Genomic DNA, 19984 nt, shown 5'->3' on the forward strand with positions numbered 1-19984 from the left:
TAATTAAATAATAAAAAACATGAGAACATTAATATTCCTAAGGCATATGAAATACTAATGTCTCCTTGCAATTCTTTTAACAAAAGTAGTCTCTATTGTATTTATTCAATAAGATGTTTTTCTTTAAAATGAAATAATTTCAAGTACAGTAAGAAAATTGTCAGACATTTATAAATGTAAGAATTGTTTTCCTACTACATAGATGTTTTGGGAATTTAAGTGAGCAAGATAGCACAGCCTGCTCAGCATGTGCAAATGCCAATTTACTGAACAAGTTAAATTTGGCAGTTTGAAATGTAAAACAATTAGGCTACTGAAATAACAAATGGATCATTACACCACTACATTATCATTACACTAAATGCATAAAATATAAAGTACTGCAAGTAGCGTGTTTGTGTGGTATTCAGCTCTGAGGTACACTTTGGGCATCACTGTTTCTCAACCTAACCACAGGCTAAAAGGCCATTTTGAGATTTGCAGAGGCAGATGACACAAATAATTTGAAATATCAAGGCTAAAAAGAATGAGCCCTAAGCCCTTCTCTGAATGTTGGCTCAGCCACAAATTCATTAGGGTCACTTTCTGCCTTAGTCCGCCATCTGTAATATGAGGATAATATTAATGACCTCTCTTGTATGCTTATGGTAAGAGCTGCTAAGAGAATGACCAGAAAGCATTCTTTAAGAATAATCCCTAAAGTATGACACTAAAGTAAAATGCATGTAAATTTCATTGATATCAACAGGAACATAAGAACATGAGAAGTGCCCTGCTGGAACAGACCAAGGGTCCATCTAGTCCAGCACTCTGTTCACACAGTGGCCAACCAGCCATTGGCCAGGGATGAACAAGCAGGACATGGTGCAACAGCACCCTCCCACCCATCTTCCCCAGCAACTGGTGCACACAAGCTTATTGCTTTGGATACTGGAGAGAGCACACAACCATCATGGGTAAAGTGTGTGCTTAACACTCCACCATTGAAATCAATGGGACTTACAATGGCTCAAGTTGGATTGGATCATGGTCTATGTCCAAGGGCCACTGGCAGTTCCTAATTACCTCAAGGGAAGCTCTTTGCCTGTCTCTCAATCACTCATTTTCTTTTTCTTTGTGAAGTAGCTGCTCACTCTCTGCATGGGCTCTCTAGTTTGGCCTTGCTTTAGTGGTGGACCAACTGCTGTGATTTGGACTACTGGTGGTGGCTTCAGGGGTGGGGAGAAGAGACTTACTGCTTGTCATCTGTAAGGTGGCTGGAGGTGGTGAAGAGGAGATCACAGGAGCAACCAGCCAATTAGCTGTGGTGGGGGAAGTGCCCAATAGGCAAAACATAATGTGACTGGCCAGCTGTGGTGGAGTACTGTGCCCGCATTGAAGAGGAAATTGAATGTAAGTGTCACAGAAAGAGAGCAAAGTGGGCTTGCACTGGAAGGTTTTGTAGCACTAATTAGACCAAAGCACTCTCTCAGTGATAAGAAGATCCATTCCAATCCAAGGACAAAGTAAGCGTGTTGGAAATTGCCTACCTGATGACTTGGTGACTGACTGATGGGGCCTTGCTTGAACAATATGTAGAGGGAGGAGGAGGAAAGGCCCTAAAAGGCCTCCAGGCACCACGGCACTGCTTGGCCCGGGGGTGGGGAATAGGCGAGCCTGAAAGAGGCTTTCCGAGTGACCTTGGTGGCAGTGCAAGGAGCCAAGGTGGCTAGTACATGAAAACTAGTGAAGATCAATGACCTAAGTATTCACAAACTGGGAAGGGAGAGAGAATTCTAAAAGCTTCTGGGAACACAGAGACACTAATGTGGCTAATCTTGTTAAACCTTCACATAAATATATGTTGCTGAACATGAAGAGAAAAAAGCACTACAAAAAAAGATGCTTGGTATAATCAGAGCAAAGCACTACAAATCCCTACCTTCATAAAATGTATTTAACTTCACTTGAAGACTTCAGGCTGTAGAGAATCCACAATCTATATTTGAAAACTTTTGTAGCTATAAACAGAGGTTTAAAGTTTAGGCTTGCTGTTGTAGCCAGATATTTCTATTTGTGATCCCTGGCTAAAGATCAATGGCTACTAGATCTGATGGCTATGTGCTACCTCCAGTATCAGAGGCAGTATGGCTGCATACACCAGTTGCTGGGGAACATGGGTGGGAGGATGCTGTTGCACACATGTTCTGCTTGTGGGTATTCCACAGGCAGCTGGTTGGCCACTGTGAATAGAATGCTGGACTAGATGGACCTGTGGTCTGATCCAGCCTGGCTCTTATATTCTTATGACCCCATCCCTCCTTGAATCCTCTGGCACATGCAGAGGATTCAGGGGAAGGGCTAGATTACTCTTTAACTTTGCACCAACCTTTGTTGAAATTTAGAAGTGGCAAGGTAAATTCCTGCTTTTTTTTTAATACGTTCAAAACCTGGTGCAACATGAGACTGCGCTCTTCTGCCTCTCTCATCTGGCAAGAAGTGGGAGACCAGTCCTCCACGCCTCCACAATGCATGGAGAACATGGGGAGAAGGGTCTCTGTGCAGATATCTATGGGAAAAGGTGGTCAGAAAAAGGTTTAAGGTCACTGCCAGCCACTTGGAAACTGCATTTGTGGAACACAATTATGAATCATGCTAGGGTTTTTTTTAGGGTTTTTTTAAAAAATGTGTGCTTTATTTTTAATTACAATTTGTCCAGTGTTCATTTCTAAGTATTGGTTCTTCTTTCTTCCTCTACTAGGTTTAGGATGCAATCCTATATACAATTACCCAGAAGGAAGTCCCATTGAATTCCATGGGATTTGCTTCCCAGTTGATGTGCATGGTGTTGCAGTGTTAATATAGGAATTAAATTAATGTGCCTAAAATCCACAGCTGACTTTAATAATATTTAGTATTAATAAAGCACTTTAGAACATTCAAACCATTCTACATACATTATTATCAGTCTTCCTTGCAACAAGAAAGGTCAGTATTACTACTCCCATATTGTGGATGAAAGTTTTTGGCTAAGATAGTGGTTTGATGGTGAGCCCATGACTGAGATGAGAATTGACAGCTAACAATCTTAGCTATTATACTATACCAAATTGTATGCGACACTCTTAACTTCCTCACATCTGTCCCACTTTTTTTTTTATCTAGCACATGGTTTATAAGTCTTGCTTAATTATAATAAAAGCATTTGTATCACTGATTTCACAAACTTATTTAAAGAGCAAAATTTCAATACCATGGTCTTGATCTGGAGCCTCAAGGTTATAGCCATAGCCAATGAGGGTACGGACTGCTTCTCGCAGACTATCTTTGTTTGATTTCTTGGTGCGATCATCTAGAAGAGCATAGGGGACAAGGCGAGGGTTTCGCCGGTTCTTCACATCCTACAGAATGTACAGAAATATGAATTATGATGACCAGCTTTAACAGATTTTATAAGATTTCAAAAAGCAACGACAACATGGTTACTAGCATTAAACAAGCAAGTCATTAAAGTAAACCGAAAGCATATACAACAGCAAATATACAGCTCATAGTTTCCAGAAGATAGTATGAAGAACAGTGCTAGGCATAAACTCATTCAGGCCATGACTAGACCTACGGGTCTAGCGCAACAGAGGAGGGAGGATCTCACAATATGGTTATCACAAGATCTCCCCCTCTGTCTACACGTGGCGCGTGACCTCCTAGGAGGAAGAGAACATCGCAACCACCATTTTTTTCTTAAAGGAGACGGAACGCATGAGAGCTCGATCGCCAAATGTGTGGGGTTTTTTTTAAAAAAGGAAAACCCGCTCACCCCACCCCACCCCCGATGGACACAGAGCTCTGTTCCCTGTGCCCAGCTCTTTATGGTTACTCACAAGGAGCTGGGACAACCCGCACATTCCGCAGTCTCGCACACCCACACATTCCGCAGTCTCAGGATCATCCTGAGACCGCGGAAAAAGCGAGGGGAAAAGGCTATGCCGATATCCCAGGGCAAGGGAGGGATCATCCCTCCCTGATCCCGGGATCCCCTGTGCGTCATCTGAATGCACAGGGATGATCCTGGAGCGATCCCTGGGATATCGTCAGGTCTAGCCATGGCCTCAGTTCATTGCTTCTTTGGATCCAAACTATTTATACATTTGGAAATCTCATAAGGAATCTGATCTTCAGAAAAGCAAATTATACAGAAGTGCAGGCAGTTGAAAGCCTGAAGTGTTAGTTCTTATGCCCAATCAACTGTCTAAAAGAATGTGTGTGGGTTGGTTTGTTTTAAAAAAAATTGAAAAGTTATTTACAAAATGCATGTATTCATAGGAAAGAATATTTATTGGTAACCATGTCTTTGGATTTTGCATATGAAATGTAATGTGCATATGTGACACTGCGTATCTTATTCTAGAAATCCAGAGAAGGAAAGCCTTACTGATTATTGTACATAATACTATCTCTCTTATTGTATGTGTAATTTATACTTAAAGTTAACACATATTAAAAAAAATACAAGTACACTACTTGTATAAAAGTTCCAAATATGAAAGTATATTATTTGTATAATATTATATATGCACATGATTGTGTATATGCCTATGCTTACTTTTATAGCAGCTCATCGCAAAGCACTTCATACTTTGGTTCAGATTTCTGAACACAAAATATATGTATATTTTATCAGGCAGAAGCGTAAACATGTAAATAGGTTTTCTCTTCAAAATATCCACAATTGAGAAAAGATTGAGCCGCTTGTGAGTAATTTAAAGGGAACATGTAACTATCTGCCTTTATACCTAACAAAATAGGCATATATTTTGTACTTCAATTTCTGTACTGAAGTACAAAAATGTTTAACCTGATGAAAAGAGATTATATACTGTAGAGGCAGAAGACTATTTTTCAAGCCTAATAGCTGAAATACTAGAACTGGCATGACTTATGTTACTATTTGACACATATGGTATCAGCAAGGCAGAGGAAACATAGCAATGTATCAAGGCATGCAAGTTATCTGAATTAATGTTCCTTTGTAGGCAGAAAGGAAAGTTCTTGCTCTCTTCTTTAAAAGACAATTCTCTGTAAGAAAATATAGTAGCCAATATAATCTATACCATTTATAATTAAACAGATACTCTCGGAGCTCTCTAAATACCTTTTCACATTAGTATGATACAATGTAATGTATCTCTCATGTTAGTGGTCAGTGCAATAATGATGAAAACAGAAAGGCATCTATTTTTATTTATCTTCATTATATGTGAAGCAGCTCTTGACATAGGCTGGGTTTACACATAACGTTACCCCACAGTACAGGTTACTGAATTTTGGGTGTTGTGTTGTGTAAACCCAATCATGCTAACAAACTATAGTTTGTTAACCACGAACAAGCCAGAAATAGTACCCATAGTTTGTTGTTGGGTTGTGAACTCTGGATTGTTTAAACCATGGATTCTTGTTACATGTGAACACAGAAACATGGATTGTTCATGAGTTGTTTTGCCACGCTACAGAGGTGAGGGGCAAGAGTGGTAAAAGCAAAACAAAAATCCAGCCACACCACATGCCAGTACTGCAGCACTGCAAAAGCATTTGGGATATAAGGTGGGAGTGGGCAAAGAAGGGAGGAAACAAACAAACTTAGCGATTGAGAAAAGAAGCTGCAATTTGTTCAACTATTTACCAGGCAAACCCTGGTTAGAGCAACAGAACACGGGTTAAATAAACCATGGGTTAGTCTAATGTATGAAAAACTGCATCCTAATATAGATCATAAGTGTACAGCACCATGTACATTGATGGTGCTATATAAATAAATAAATAATAATAATAATAAGGTACCAAAGGTACACTTCACCCTAAATAATGGACTGATAAAACAAGCCCTATTGCCATAAGCAAGCTAGTCGTTATGCCATGGCACAAAATGCATATTCACCAACTAGCCATAGAAATGCAAACTGTTTTTCCCTAATCTCTTATTTTATGTTAGATCCAATTTAAGTCCCACTTTGTTGTATGACATTATACATTAGATTCAAGCATTAGTTCAATGCCTGAGCATCACAATGAGTATCTAGACGAGCATTTGCATTAGCCGCACGTTTGCATTGCCAGACTGGGGAGGAACCTACAAGAATTCCTGCTTAATTCTGACTGTCCAGTAATAAAACATCAGAATAAAACTTAATTCCACACCATTTTTCAGATGGCCAGTGTTGCCATGTAAAATGTCTTACATTAAACCATATGGAAGTATCACTGTTTAAATAACCATCCCTTCTATATAAACATTTGATTAGCTGACTATTCTAACCCTTCAGTTAGCCATGAATTTAAAAAGTCTTTGTTTGTATGGCACCCATCCTGAGAAATTAAAAAAAGCTATAAGAATCAGAAATTGCACTTCACTGATCGTTAGAATTGCCTTTTGCCCCCTATAAATTCCCATTATCATTTCTAATGGTAACCTATTTTGTATTTTTATGCATAATTTGTTTTTAGCTTATTTTTAATATCATAGATTTCTACTCTCTGACTTTTTCACTTAACATGTCTTGGAAGTACAAAATAAGTGTGTAAATGTTATGCTTACTTCCTTGCATTTCTCAGTAAAACACTGTATGCTGGCACAATATTTGTAGCTGAGGTGGACATTTTGGTAAGAGAAGCAAAGAAATAGGCAACAAAAATCATAAAAAGCAATTATTGACTTTCAATAGCAAGTAAATGCTTAAGGTAAATAGTATCTGTTTCAGTGTTGCAACACCATCACAAAATGGTAGCAATATATCAGCACAGTATGGACATCACAACAGGAGATGCAGGTAAATCTAGCTACATTACTTTCAGAATCATGTGCTGGCTGGCCAATTTATGATCATGGTTTGTATCTAATGCTGGTCCTACTTGGAGTGGACCTATTGAAATAAATGAGATTTAAGTCAGTCATGACTAACAAGTACCATTCAGTTCAATGGGTCTACTCCAAGTAGGACTAACATTGGATACAACCCAGTCTGAAAACATGGCTCTACAATATGCTAATGAAGCAGATGCCTGCAATGTGCATCTGTTATTTTGAAAACAACAATACAAAATACATTACCTCAGTAATACTGAAGCATTTTAACATTTGTGTGTAATTAAAATATATTTTATTCACTCTTTGGGGACAATGTATTCATTTCTGCTGTTGTATTATAATGACAAATGATGACAGGAAGAAAAGAGATAAGACAATTTGGTTGGCCCTGCATATTTTCTGTACTTGTATTTTACTAACAAAGAACTGCATGAACTAGCATTTTGCCTGTCTCTTGTTTTACAACTAATCTGAAGTCAAATATGAGTGAGTGCACATATTTACTCCAGTGAATTTAATAATTCCTGTGCATGGCTTGCTACAAAAGATTAGAGTTGATATCTCCTAAAGGTAGTGGCTTGGATCCAGAGAATCTATGAACAAAACTCATGGGATGCTCCTACTGGCAGAAGTGGAAAAACTATTTTTATTGATTGCCCCATCACCCTGCAGTCCCTTGTGTAACCCCACCACCACCACCAAATCTGCTCTGAATTTGGCACAACAGGGAAATCAGTAAAAATTGCCTCCCCTCCCCTCCCCTTCCCTTCCCCCAGAGCCTACCATTGCATCAAAATCTATTCTGTGAATGGAGTGACCCCTTCCATTCACTGAAGAGCATGTCTAGACCCAAGGCAGGAGCTCCTAATGGCATGCAATTGATTAATGGAATTCACTGCCACAAGATGTGCTGATTGCTACTATCATAGATGGCTTTTAATGGCGGTTAGACATGTTTGTTTATTTAACAGGAGATTTATATCCTGCCTTTCCAGTATACAGCTCTCAAGGATAAGTCTGTCAATAATGATTAAATGGAGCCTCAGCATTCAGAGGCAGCATGCTATTGAATGCCCTGACAGGGGAGAAACAGTGAGAGGGGGGCTCTATTGCATTCATGCTATGCTTGTGGGATTTCCAAAGGCATCTGACTAGCCACTGTGAGAAGCAAGACAGTAACCTAGATGGCCCTTTTGGTAACTCATCCAGCACTGTTCTTTTTATGCTCTTACATGTGCACTGGTTCTTGGTAACAAATCTATATTTTCATAATACATTTATTTTTTTCATAATTTGGAGTACATGTCTGTTTTTTTAAGCTACAGGTGAATTCAAAGCTAGGCAAGTAATCAAACACTAGAGATAACAGATGCAAATGCTTAAATCCTGTTGGTTCACCATAGATGTTTCAACTTCTACCAAGATATCTTTATCTCCGTGGTTGTTTCAACTTCTACCAAGATGTCTTTATCTCATAGCTTTCAAATCTGATAAGATTCTCTTGACTCAAATATGACCTGAAAGGAGACATACCCTCCCATAAAGGGACACTGTCAAGTATTTTCATTAAGTTCATGGCTTATTCTGTGTATGATCTAGGGAGGCCAGAGAAATCTAAGACAGATGAAAATGAGTTTGTTTTTTTTAATTTGACCTGTGGTTTGCACAGCAGACTGTGCTCTTCCAGCTGCGCAGACCTTTGGATCATTTTTAACTTTCCTAAAATTGACGCAAATTTGTTGGTTGGGAAATATGAAATTTACTGCAAAATACACTAATTCTGAATAATTACACAAATACGTACAACATTTTAAAACACGCACCAATAAAGGTTCAATATATCTCCGATCTCTCTTCAGGATCCATGTAGCACCTTTTTGTTGTGCTCCATTCATTGTTTGTACACTGATCTAAGTGTGTACACCAAACATTGTGCTGGTAGAAGTAGATAAACACGCTAAATGTTTTGTACTAATGAAAATGACATGAATTGCTGCAAAACTCATTTTTGTGTACCTTTCCACAGCCAAAAAATGAAACAAAATTCTATTCTGTCTGTGAATAGACAATGGAACAAACGACGCCTGACAATCCGCAAAACACACATGGAACCGATTATACAAAATCCTGACATCCCTAGTTGGATCCAATGGTGCCCTTCCGATCGTGAATGCAAGAGCCTTTGATCAGGCAGAGGCTACTGCTCATGGATGGGGTGTATTTTTCACTGATTCTCCCTCACCTACGTCATGTCCCAAGCTGTTCTGGAGTGTCCAAAACAGATTTTCAGGGAGCTGCAGGAGGGGAAAGGAATTGATGAAAGCTGCCTCCCCCACTTCTGTTAGCAGGTGCTGGGAGTACCCTTTCCATGGGCAGGACTCCACGCATGGGATTGTTGGATCTTTATCTTGGACCCTTTATTTTTTTACCACTGAAACCCAATGTATTTAAGAAGCTGTGCTTTACTTACAGTACTTACTTGTTTGTGATCCCTGTCATCAATGATGTCAGCACAGTTCTGTGAAGAGGGGATACTAAATAACGTGTGGTCCTTCTGCTGGCTGGCTGGCTGGCTCTGCAGCAGCAGAATAAAAATACTGGGTACAATCATGCATAAACAATGGCTATTGCTCTTTAAAGGTTTCCTGGGAAGCAGTGGTGGATTCCAGAAAAGAAAATAAGAACATTCTGAAGGGATTTCCTAAAGACTCTAACAATAAAAATGTGTAATAATTGGGGCATAAGCTACTTGACAGTATCCCTTTAAATTTTAGTGGTTTTAAGGATATAGAAAGTAAAGGTGTGGGGGGGAGGGTAATCAGCAAAGCATTTGGTCCACCATTTAATGAGATTGGCGTGGTTCAGACAACACGTTAAACCATGCTGCTTAACCACAAAACAGTTAATGGAATGCATTGTGTTTGCTTGTTATATTAAGTCCCATGACTGATTAAAGGTGGAACTAGATATCACGAGGGACCGAGGCACTGCCACTGTTCCCTGGCTCTTTCCCTCTCTTCCTCGTAATATCTTGTTTAATACAAGACATGGCATGACAAGAATGACTCTGCTTTGACCAGTCCCTGCCTGACATCATCAGCTATCACTGCAATTAGCCACATCATGTCACATCTTGTGTTAAACTAATCAAGGAAGACAAGGAACAGCCACCCCGTGTTTCTCACAACCTCTAGTTCTGCCCTAAGAATTTTTTTACAGTTCTTCAGTGCAAATTCCTTGCATTGAAATCTTGCTCCCTATAGGTGATTTCCAGCCATCCCTCTACCTCATCCAAGACCACATCATCTCACAGTAATAACTCAAGGATGACAAATGTAATCAGTGTTATACCCTAGTGCGGAACCTAAGCAGAAGCATTACTACAGCTATCAGCTAAAGGGGAGCAATATAATGTTTATGCAAGAGCTAAAGTTGCTTCCACACTAGACATTTTTTCTGGCATTGCCAAGTTGTGTTCACTCAATTTTCACAGAGCATCCACATCATGTTGTTGCCAGATAGTTGCATTCCAGTGTTTTCCATGCCTCTTCAGATCTAATTTGTGGAGTTTTTTTAGGCTACAATACACACAACTGGAGCACCGGCTTGTCCAGCATTGACAAGCAAAGCGCTATTAGAGCTTTTTAAGGGGAACGGTTCCATTAAATTAAATTGAACATTTCTAAGTCACATGGCTGGGAAAGTAGTGCTGAACTGGGCATTATTTAGCTACCCTTTAGTCCCTGCGAGAGGTGTGTGCAGGGGTGGGTGTGCATATAGAGAAAAGAATCTGGGTTTTGGTTTTTGCATTTTTTCTTATTTCACCATAAAAGAAACAATAATATTTATTTATTTATTTATTTATTACATTTTTATACCACCCAATAGCCAGAGCTCTCTGGGCGGTTCACAAAAATTACAAACATTCAAAGTATAAAACAACAGTATAAAACCAAAATATAAAATACAATATAAAAGCTCAACCAGATAAAAACAGCAGCAATGCAAAATTACAAATTTAAAACACCAAGTTAAAATTTATTTATAGACTGTTAAAATGCTGGGAGAATAAAAAGGTCTTCACCTGGCGTCTAAAAGCATATAATGCAGGTGCCAAGCGAACCTCCTTAGGGAGCTCATTCCACAGCCGGGGTGCCACAGCAGAGAAGGCCCTCCTCCTGGTAGCCACCTCCCTCACTTCCTTTGGCAGGGGCTCGCGGAGAAGGACCCCTGAGGATGACTTTAGGGTCCAGGCAGGTACATATGGGAGGAGGCGTTCCTTCAGATAACCTGGCCCCAAGCCATTTAGGGCTTTAAATGTTAATACCAGCACTTTGAATCAGGCCCGGACCTGGACTGGCAGCCAATGAAGCTGGAAAAGGACTGGCATAATGTGGTCTCGTCGGCCAGTCCCTGTTAGTAAGCGTGCTGCCCTGTTTTGTAGCAGTTGAAGTTTCCGGACCGTTTTCAAAGGCAGCCCCACGTATAACGCATTGCAGTAATCCAAACGAGAGGTTATCAGAGCATGGATAACTGTAGCTAGGCTATCTCCATCCAGATAAGGGCGTAGTTGGTATATCAACCTAAGCTGATAAAAGGTGCTCTTTGCCACTGAGTTCACCTGTGCCTCAAGTGACAGTTCTGGATCCAAGAGCACCCCCAAACTATGGACCCGATCCTTTAGGGGCAGTGCAACCCCGTCCAGGACAGGGCAAACATCACCTCACCGGACAGATGAACCACCCGCTAACAGTACCTCCGTCTTGTCTGGATTGAGTTTCAGTTTATTAGCCCTCATCCAGTCCATTACCGAGCCCAGGCACTGGTTCAGAACAGCCACTGCCTCACCTGGGTTTGATGAAAAGGAAAGGTAGAGCTGGGTATCATCCGCATATTGATGACACCTCAGTCCACATCTCCGGATAACCTCCCCCAGTGGCTTCATGTATATGTTAAACAGCATAGGGGATAAGATAGAGCCCTGCGGAACCCTATGGCTTAGGAGCCACGGCACAGAGCAATAATCCCCCAGCACCACCTTCTGGAATCGGCCATCCAAGTAGGAGCGGAACCACTGCAATGCAGTACCTCCAACTCCCAGCTCAGACAACCTATCCAGAAGGATACCATGGTCGATGGTATCGAAAGCCGCTGAGAGGTCCAGGAGAACCAACAGGGTCGCACTCCCCCTGTCTCTCTCCCGGCAGAGGTCATCCCACAGGGCGACCAAGGCGACCAATAGAAAGAAAGCAGAAATGTCATACAGACACCATAGGAAATTAAAAGTGACTAAGTAGGAGACAATTCAGCACTAATCCCCCAGTCATACTGACAGGAGATCAAATAAATTGACTGAACCTGCAAACAGGAGGATTTCGTTTAGCATTAGATAACTGGAACATACTTGTAAGTAAACATTATAGAAGGATCTTTGCTATACTGGATAATATATTATGCTGTGTAGAGCCTCCATTTTAATCCCAGTTCCAGCTGGTTGTGGAAAACCAGTAACTCAGCAACAATAAAAGCTTTTAGTATGGAAGCAACCTAAATGAGAGGCAATTTTTGTTTTTGTTTCTGATATCCGAATATTTTACTTTTACACTACTTGTTGGTAACCAGGCTGTCCTTGCTTTTCCTACATCAAGGCTGCAATCCTATGTGCACTTACACTGGAGTAATACCCACTGAACTCAGTGGGACTTACTTCTAGAAAACATGCATAGGATCAGGCTGAAAAAGAGACACTACTTAACTGAAATAAAGAAATAAATATTAGAAACCAATGGATGGCTAAGACTACAAAAAGGAAGGAAGTTCACCAAGAAATGTTGTCCATGCAAATTAAAAGAGTATGGTAGATGTGGATAAGAAAGAGAAGTTGGACAAGCATGTAATGAAAAAATAAAACCTGGTCAGTGCCCCGCATAGAAGGCAGCTTTGTTCAGTAAAATGAACATGGGGTCTAAAATGGCATGTCTTTATAACTGTTGGTTGCTATCTCATCATACTAATGTATCTACCATTAAAAACAATAGATAAAAATATAAATGAAAAAATATGCAAGTGGAAAAGCGGATAAGCCTATTATTATCTGCTCATTATTAGCTACCCCAGGGAGTTCCAATTCAGAATAGGAATGTTTTTCCCTGCAGCCATTTGAATGGTGAATGGCCAGAAGTTGGGGGAAATGGCCAGGTGTTACGTGCAGAGGCACTCTCAAGCAATCAGAAACCCTTGAGAAGACCCAGATCAATTTGTGTCCAGGGCAGAAAAGGTGACATAGTGGAGAATGGGACAATAGAGATTAGTGAGAAAGATGGGAGCCAGGCTTATTTAGGCCTCAATGGCATCTTTTCCGTTATACTAGCTACCCTTTTATACTGATCGCTATCCTGCCTACAGCCTATTACATATTCTTAGGCCAGTTTTTCATACATCCCTAGCTTAGTTTTAGAGCGGCTAAACCACATTTGGCTGATCATGGTTACATTTTCAGTGCAATCAGGAACCCTAATGGAGCCTCTCTTCAGACCTTTCCCATCATCTTGATCAGAGTTGTTTGTTTGTTTGTTTTTGAGGAGAGGAGATGGAGCATGTGAGTCTCTCTCCCCCCCCCCCACTAGGATTCCTGAATGCCTGAAGAGGGCTATTGCAACACTATACAACCCAGCTTACAGAAATCTCCATTGGAAACAATTCCTAATGGGAGGCTACTTCTTGTTTCCTAGTCCTCCCAGCACTGCACAATAGAGGGGTCTATTTAAAAACTTGCAGGAGAACGGAGAGTTCCCCATATAATTAAGTTTAGGAAACTAGGCCTTGCCTTAGACTTTTTAAAATGCTGTTCAGCAGAAAGCAGTGTCTTATGGGAACAAAAGGAAAGTTATAGACTCAGCTGCTACCCTATCTTATCAATACAAGGCAGTGCCTGCACCTGGAGGTGATTTTGTTACATCAGGGAGAAAATTATCTTGAATTGCTCCTGCTGTTCTTGTGATCACAAAAGCAACAGCTGCCTAATTTGCAGAGAGAGAGAGTGGGCAGTACAACTGAAGGGACAAGAGAGGGGGACATGTTACTTTCCCCCATTACCACACTGCAGTGAAGTTACAGCAGTTGAATAAGGAGGAAGGTGCTTTCTCAGGAAAGACATACTGCAATAAGCCCAGCTTACTTTTGTTGTTTGGCAGGTTTGCCAGGCTTGGCAGAGCAAAGCTTTCTGTAGCAGGTACCAATGTAGATGGAGGGTAACATTAGGGGGTTGGTAGTCTGGTGTTTCGTCAGTATAAGGCCTGATGGACAATGGTAATTGTGCCTTTCCCCTTCCCTTGGCATACATGTAGGGTGGGTAGTGGGGAAGAGGTGCTGTGCCTTCCTGGCAGACTGATAAGAGCCTTGGGAGTCAGGGTGGGTGAGTAGGATTCACCAAAGAGTACAGTAGTTAGCGAAGAACAGGGTTCTACACCAGTGGTTCCCAAAGGGCGAGGTGGGATTGCATAGGGGGCATTAAGAGGCAAGGGGGTGGCAGGGGGGAGATTAGAGGCAATGGGGCGGCAGGGGGGCACTCGAGGTGGTCTTTTCTGAGAAGCGCCTCTCCAGAAGGTCTTAAAACCCAGGGACATTTTTATGGGAAAAGGTAGTTTGGTCCCAAGCCATATAGGGGAAGAATCCACACATGCATTAATACCGTTTCAGAAGAGTCCTTTTAGTGGTGAATTGAAATGTTTCAAAAGCACCAAAACGTTAATGAAGAGACATACCCTACTTGGTGTGCCCCACCACGCTGGCTGCAAAACAGAAGCATTTGTTCTCTTTTCCCTCCTCCCTCCCTCAGCAAGCCTGCGGCGGGTGCTTCCCATTTAAAGGGGCAAAGTTTAAGAAATCGTACCAGGAGTTTTGGTTAAAGAAGGAAATTTCTGATCGCTATCCTGCACTATGGAGAGTAGTTCAGAAGCTCCTAGTTGCATTTCCAACATCATATTTGGTGGAATGTGGTTTTAGTGTGGTCTGCCTACTTCTCTCCAAGCAAAGAAATTGACTCCAGATTACTAAACGTGGTGATTTAAGACTCATGTTAAGTGACTTTAAACCAGTCATTGGGAACCCGGTATCACTTCATCAAGCCCATCCATCACATTAAAAATTTACAGAATAGTGAGGTACTCTACCCTAGTTACTAAATGTGATATTTAATATTCTTGCTAAATGACTATCAGACTTTGAAAAGATGATATCACTGGATCAAGTTCATCAATTATGTTTAATTGAATAAACTAAAAAAATGTAATTGGATTTTGAATAAATATTCAATTAATTTTTACTGTTTTGAATTTTATTGTTATTATCTTCCTTAGTGGGTCGTTGAAAACCGCTACTCTGAATAATGATTGTTATAGTGTAGGGTAGGGGACACTGGGCATGAGTTTGTGGAACCAAGGGGGCGGTTACCTGAAAAAAATTGCCCATGGAGAAGGGCTGCAGGTGCTGAAATGAAATGCCTGCAATGGGACTTGTAATCAAAGCAGTTCTAAAGACTTTGGCCATAGTATATCCAAGCTCCTGCCTTTCTTCCTGTGTGATTCTGATATTCCTAAGCTATTTCTAATATTATAATGTATTTCCCTTTTTTCACAAGCCTACCCAAGATTATGTGTGGTATCTATAGTGTGAGTATGTTTGTGGGTGTTTATGACTCTGATCATAAACATACTGAACCAATTCACATGTCATGGTGGCAACCCCTGGGTTAAACCCAGGAACTGTGGATATAAATGAAGAATGTGACTTGCATGCTGGGAATTTCGCTTTTGATTAACATCCCCGTTCCTGGGTTGTTTCATGATGTGAGAACCCAGAATCTCAGGGTTGTTTATGGATTAAACTACTCAGAGTTAACCAAACAACAGCAAATAAATAAGCTTCAATAATTTCATGCAATCTACTTGCAGGTAAGTGTGCTTAAGATCACAACACTAGTCATAAAACTCATTTTAAAATTATCAACAATATGAGTAGCATTTGACAGAAACTGTATTCAGTTCTGAAGATGGCCTCAGGGATCTCATCCAAAATACATTGACTTATTGTGACATTTCTAATAAAATAAATATGAAATGCAAAATGAAACATTAAGACAGAATATTGATTAATACTGTGCTTAACTGTTTGTTCAATGGAGTAGTTTGATACAACTATGTTCAGTTGGCTTAATCTCTGTCAGGGCTCAACAGAACTTATTCCAGGATCTTGTGAGTGACATGAAGAATGGGAAGTTAAACTTAATGCATCTAAACATGTGCAGAGTTTCTTCTCACTACCAAGGAACCAGAATCAGGAAAATACTTTCTAAGTTATAAAAATTTAAATTATGCTCAAAAATCATTTTTATTACCTGTAACTAGAATGAGAGTAAACCCACTTTTCACTTGCTCTCCACCCTCAGTTCTAAAACTGTTATTACCTCCATTTTCCTTCTAGTAGACAATGAAAATTTTACAAATCTGAATGTTTTTTTAGGATTGTATTACAAAAATCAACAGTAAACCTCAGTTCATAGCTTGTCAATTCTCAAACTCCCATAAACAATTTGGTATACAGGGAATTTCTACAAACAATAAAGAACTTTAGAAAGGAAGTTGTAAGATGCCATCTTATGTCCAGCATTGCTACATAACATTCTTGCTGTTATTTGATACTGTGCTATCACCACATTCTGTGTTGAAACTTTTATTGGAGGATTGCAATCATATGAAAGTAGCTAGTAATTACACAAAAATAGAAACCCTTTGGACATATGCTTATAAGAACATAAAGCGCAAGAAAGTATAGTGCTGATGCAGAACAGAAAGCTCACATGCTACCAGGAGGTGAAGGGGCTTGTCTGGCATTTGAAAATGTCGGACACAACACCCTTAGATACTTTATTTTTTAAAAAAAAACATGTAAAAGTTGTTGCAACCCTCAATTTCAACTGAAGTTTGAAAAGTGCAAATGTTGGCATTTTAGTTTAATGACTTGTTGTTAAAGTGCCCTGAAAGCCATCACTCTTTGCTAGGAAATTAAAAAAAATGTCTTCACAGAGATGGATACAAAACATGATTTGTAGGAAGCAATTGTGAATGCAATAAACTAAAATTCCATTAGAAATATAATATATTGAATAAATTGTTTTCTTCCTCCTTACAGCTTGGCTACATCAACATTCCTGCAGCCAAGTCTATTTAATTACACTACTGCTAATTTAAAATATAGTGTTATATATTTCACAGTGCAACCCTATAAATGTCTAGTCAGAAAAAAGCCCCATCAAGTTTAGTGGGGCTTACTTCCAGGTAAGTGGGTATAGGATTGCAGCCTTAAAGTATCTTCCTGGCTGGCTTGAAAATGTATTAGCAAGTTTCTTACAACCTGCATCATGATGCATTTGAGAGTTCAAATATACATCTGCATTCATATTAATTGTTTATATAGACACCTGCTTCCGTTTGCAGATCTCTGTGCTAATCTAAGGCATATACATTTCCAACGGCTTCAATAGCTACCATTGATGAGATATAATATAGTTATAGTGGGCAGTATCTAATCCTGCCTATGCACTAGTAAACAAATCACAAGCATGTCAAGAAGCCAGCAGTTTTTGAAGCCATTGGAAAGAAGGAGAAATGTTCATTTTTTTGGAAAAGGTCAGGTCAGCAAAGCTCACAGAAGGGAGCTTTGCTCACCTGTCCTCTTCTGGAAACGAGAGTTTCTGCTTGCTTCCAGGGTTGCTTTAGGAAGTGCTAGTTCTTGTTGTGCTAACGGTGGTCTCACTGGTGTAACAACGTGCAGAGGCACAGCAGCATTATGAAAATGACCTAGAAATATGTAGCAACAACTTAAATATGATGCAAGAAAGTAAGTCAATGCTATAACAAGAATATTTATGTAGATTTCTGCTGGTGTTGTTGTTAACACACTATAAAGGCAGAACAAAAATGTTGATGCAAGTCTTAAATCCCAAATAAAAAACTGATGATTGCAATACTGTATCAGAACAACAAAACAACAACAACAAAAAGCCTTCCTTTATATCTGTAGGTCTTAATCCCAAACCAAAAGAAAACATTGGTGAGGAATGGTTATGTTTCTGTGAAACGCTTGATTAGATTTTGCAAATGACTTTTTCCTAACATGGTTTCAATGTCACATTTATAAAAATGAAATTCACCCACTGTGAAATGCTACTGTACCTTTTGGCAGGATTGAAGAAGCTTCTTTTTAATATTACACCGAATAAACTAAGTATAGTGATTGCCTACAATAATGATATTTGCCATAAATTTGGTGGGATTTCTTGGATTTTATGTAAGGAATATTTGGTGCTCATAATAATCCACCATGATTTACATGTTCCCTCTACATCTCTTCCTCTCATGCACACACACACACACACACACACACACACACACACACACATAGATTTTGTAACCTGGAGACTGAGATCCAAACTACACTTGATGGCAATAGACCCATATTTTCAAATGCGCAATGAAAGCAGAGGCAGAGCAGTTTAAAGCTCTAAAAGAGCTTCTGCCCACCACCTAGTACCTTCCCTGCCTTGCCAGGCAGACTTCCATCCTCTGAGCCCAGCGGTACGGAAAACATTTTGGGGGGTGGACCATGGGGGTTGGGGAAGGATTCAGCACCCCCCTCCAGTCCCTCTTTGGTGCTTTAAATCACAATCCACCCTTAGCTTTAGACATGGCTAGGGCCCACTAATGTTTAAAGATACATGTCTGACCAAATCACATGTGGTCTGGGCCTGAATAAGGTATTCAAACTTAAAGGCTGTTTCCCTAATTAAAAGTGAGTCAAATGGAGAAAGTGAAAATAATTCAGACTGTTGTGCTCTGTGCTTTTATTGAAAGTAAACATTAACAAAAGAACATGAGGTCTACTACTCCTTCTCTCTGCCATATAAATCTTCAGTTTAAATGTCTGATTTCTTGCTACAAATAATAGCAGTTCTTATACATGGAAATTCCTATTTATTTCTTTATTACATTTCTATACAACCCAATAGCTGAAATTCTCTCAGTTCTATATTCCACATTAACACATAACTATCCTTTGCCTTCTTTAAGTAGTTATTGAAACACCTAGCACCTATATTTTCTTTGTTCCCAAGGAGCGCACTACACCTTTCCAAATGAGATCACGATTCTCAAACTAGTTATTCCGAAGTAACATCACTGACTTTAGCAGGACTATTTTACAATTAATGTTAAGCAAAGCAATGTTCTCTAGGGTACTTATTACTTCTATTAGGTTTATGATTAATATATAAATTAAAATAGATAACAGGCTGACATACAATAGTCATATTTGTCAGTTTATCATCCTCAAAATAAAATTCAGTTCCACAAGATCCACAGATGGGAGGGATTTTTCAAACATCCACATTGGATCTTACCTGCTGGATTCCATATGTCCAACCCTGCCTGATTCGATCCCTTGCCCATACATTGTGAGCATTTTCTGCCAGTTTATCAACCATGGATTCCTGAGACGGGGTCAGCTTAATACAACTCAGATCCATAGGAGCAGGCTTGTATCCACTAGACAACAGATAACTGTCAAATAGAAAAATAAATATTTAAGTGAGTTTTCTTTTATAAGTATTTTGCTAGATATTTTATAAATATCAGTACCATGTAGCAAAGAAGTAGAACATTTATATAAAAGCTGTTTATTAAATCATAATATTATTCTGTGAACCAGAATGATATTCAGCTTATGTTTTCTTAGTGGTCTTCTTGCACAACTGATTAGCAACACAGTACAACAGTATAATGTTTAAACACCAATTTGAAAAATCCATAATCCTTAAAGATAGATTATATTTATATAATACAATATATTGTCTCACAAATGATTGTTGTATACAGAGCTAATATTTTGCATTAAGGGCTGGCTGAGCTGAATATTTGAGGGCAAACATTTTCAGCATGAAAACTGAGCTTATGAGGGATGGTGAAATATTTCCTAAAACACACCCACCCCTCAAGCTTCCTTCTTTTATGCCAGAACTCTGTTGTTTATTACTCCAATCAGCTGCAACTTTGTTGCCATTTTTTTTAAAAAAAAACTTCCCTCCTCCAG

The 19984-nt window shown here is 39.6% G+C and overlaps 1 protein-coding gene across 5 annotated transcripts in view; it reads right to left on the reverse strand.

Annotated features, from left to right (window-relative positions):
• The window catches only part of RYR2 (ryanodine receptor 2), a 365044-nt gene that overhangs the window by 171700 nt on the left and 173360 nt on the right, over window positions 1-19984 (reverse strand). For 3 of the 5 annotated variants that reach the window (XM_063124339.1, XM_063124338.1, XM_063124337.1), the window contains exons 26-28: window positions 19296-19455; window positions 9321-9416; window positions 3233-3380 (exon numbers count right to left, since the gene is read on the reverse strand). In XM_063124339.1, the coding sequence (XP_062980409.1) occupies window positions 3233-3380; window positions 9321-9416; window positions 19296-19455 (404 nt within the window). The remainder of the gene's footprint in view (window positions 1-3232; window positions 3381-9320; window positions 9417-19295; window positions 19456-19984) is intronic. The other 2 variants (XM_063124341.1, XM_063124340.1) reach the window with 1 other exon arrangement.

Source organism: Elgaria multicarinata, chromosome 4 (genome assembly GCF_023053635.1).
Source record: "Elgaria multicarinata webbii isolate HBS135686 ecotype San Diego chromosome 4, rElgMul1.1.pri, whole genome shotgun sequence".
Taxonomy (NCBI): domain Eukaryota; kingdom Metazoa; phylum Chordata; class Lepidosauria; order Squamata; family Anguidae; genus Elgaria; species Elgaria multicarinata.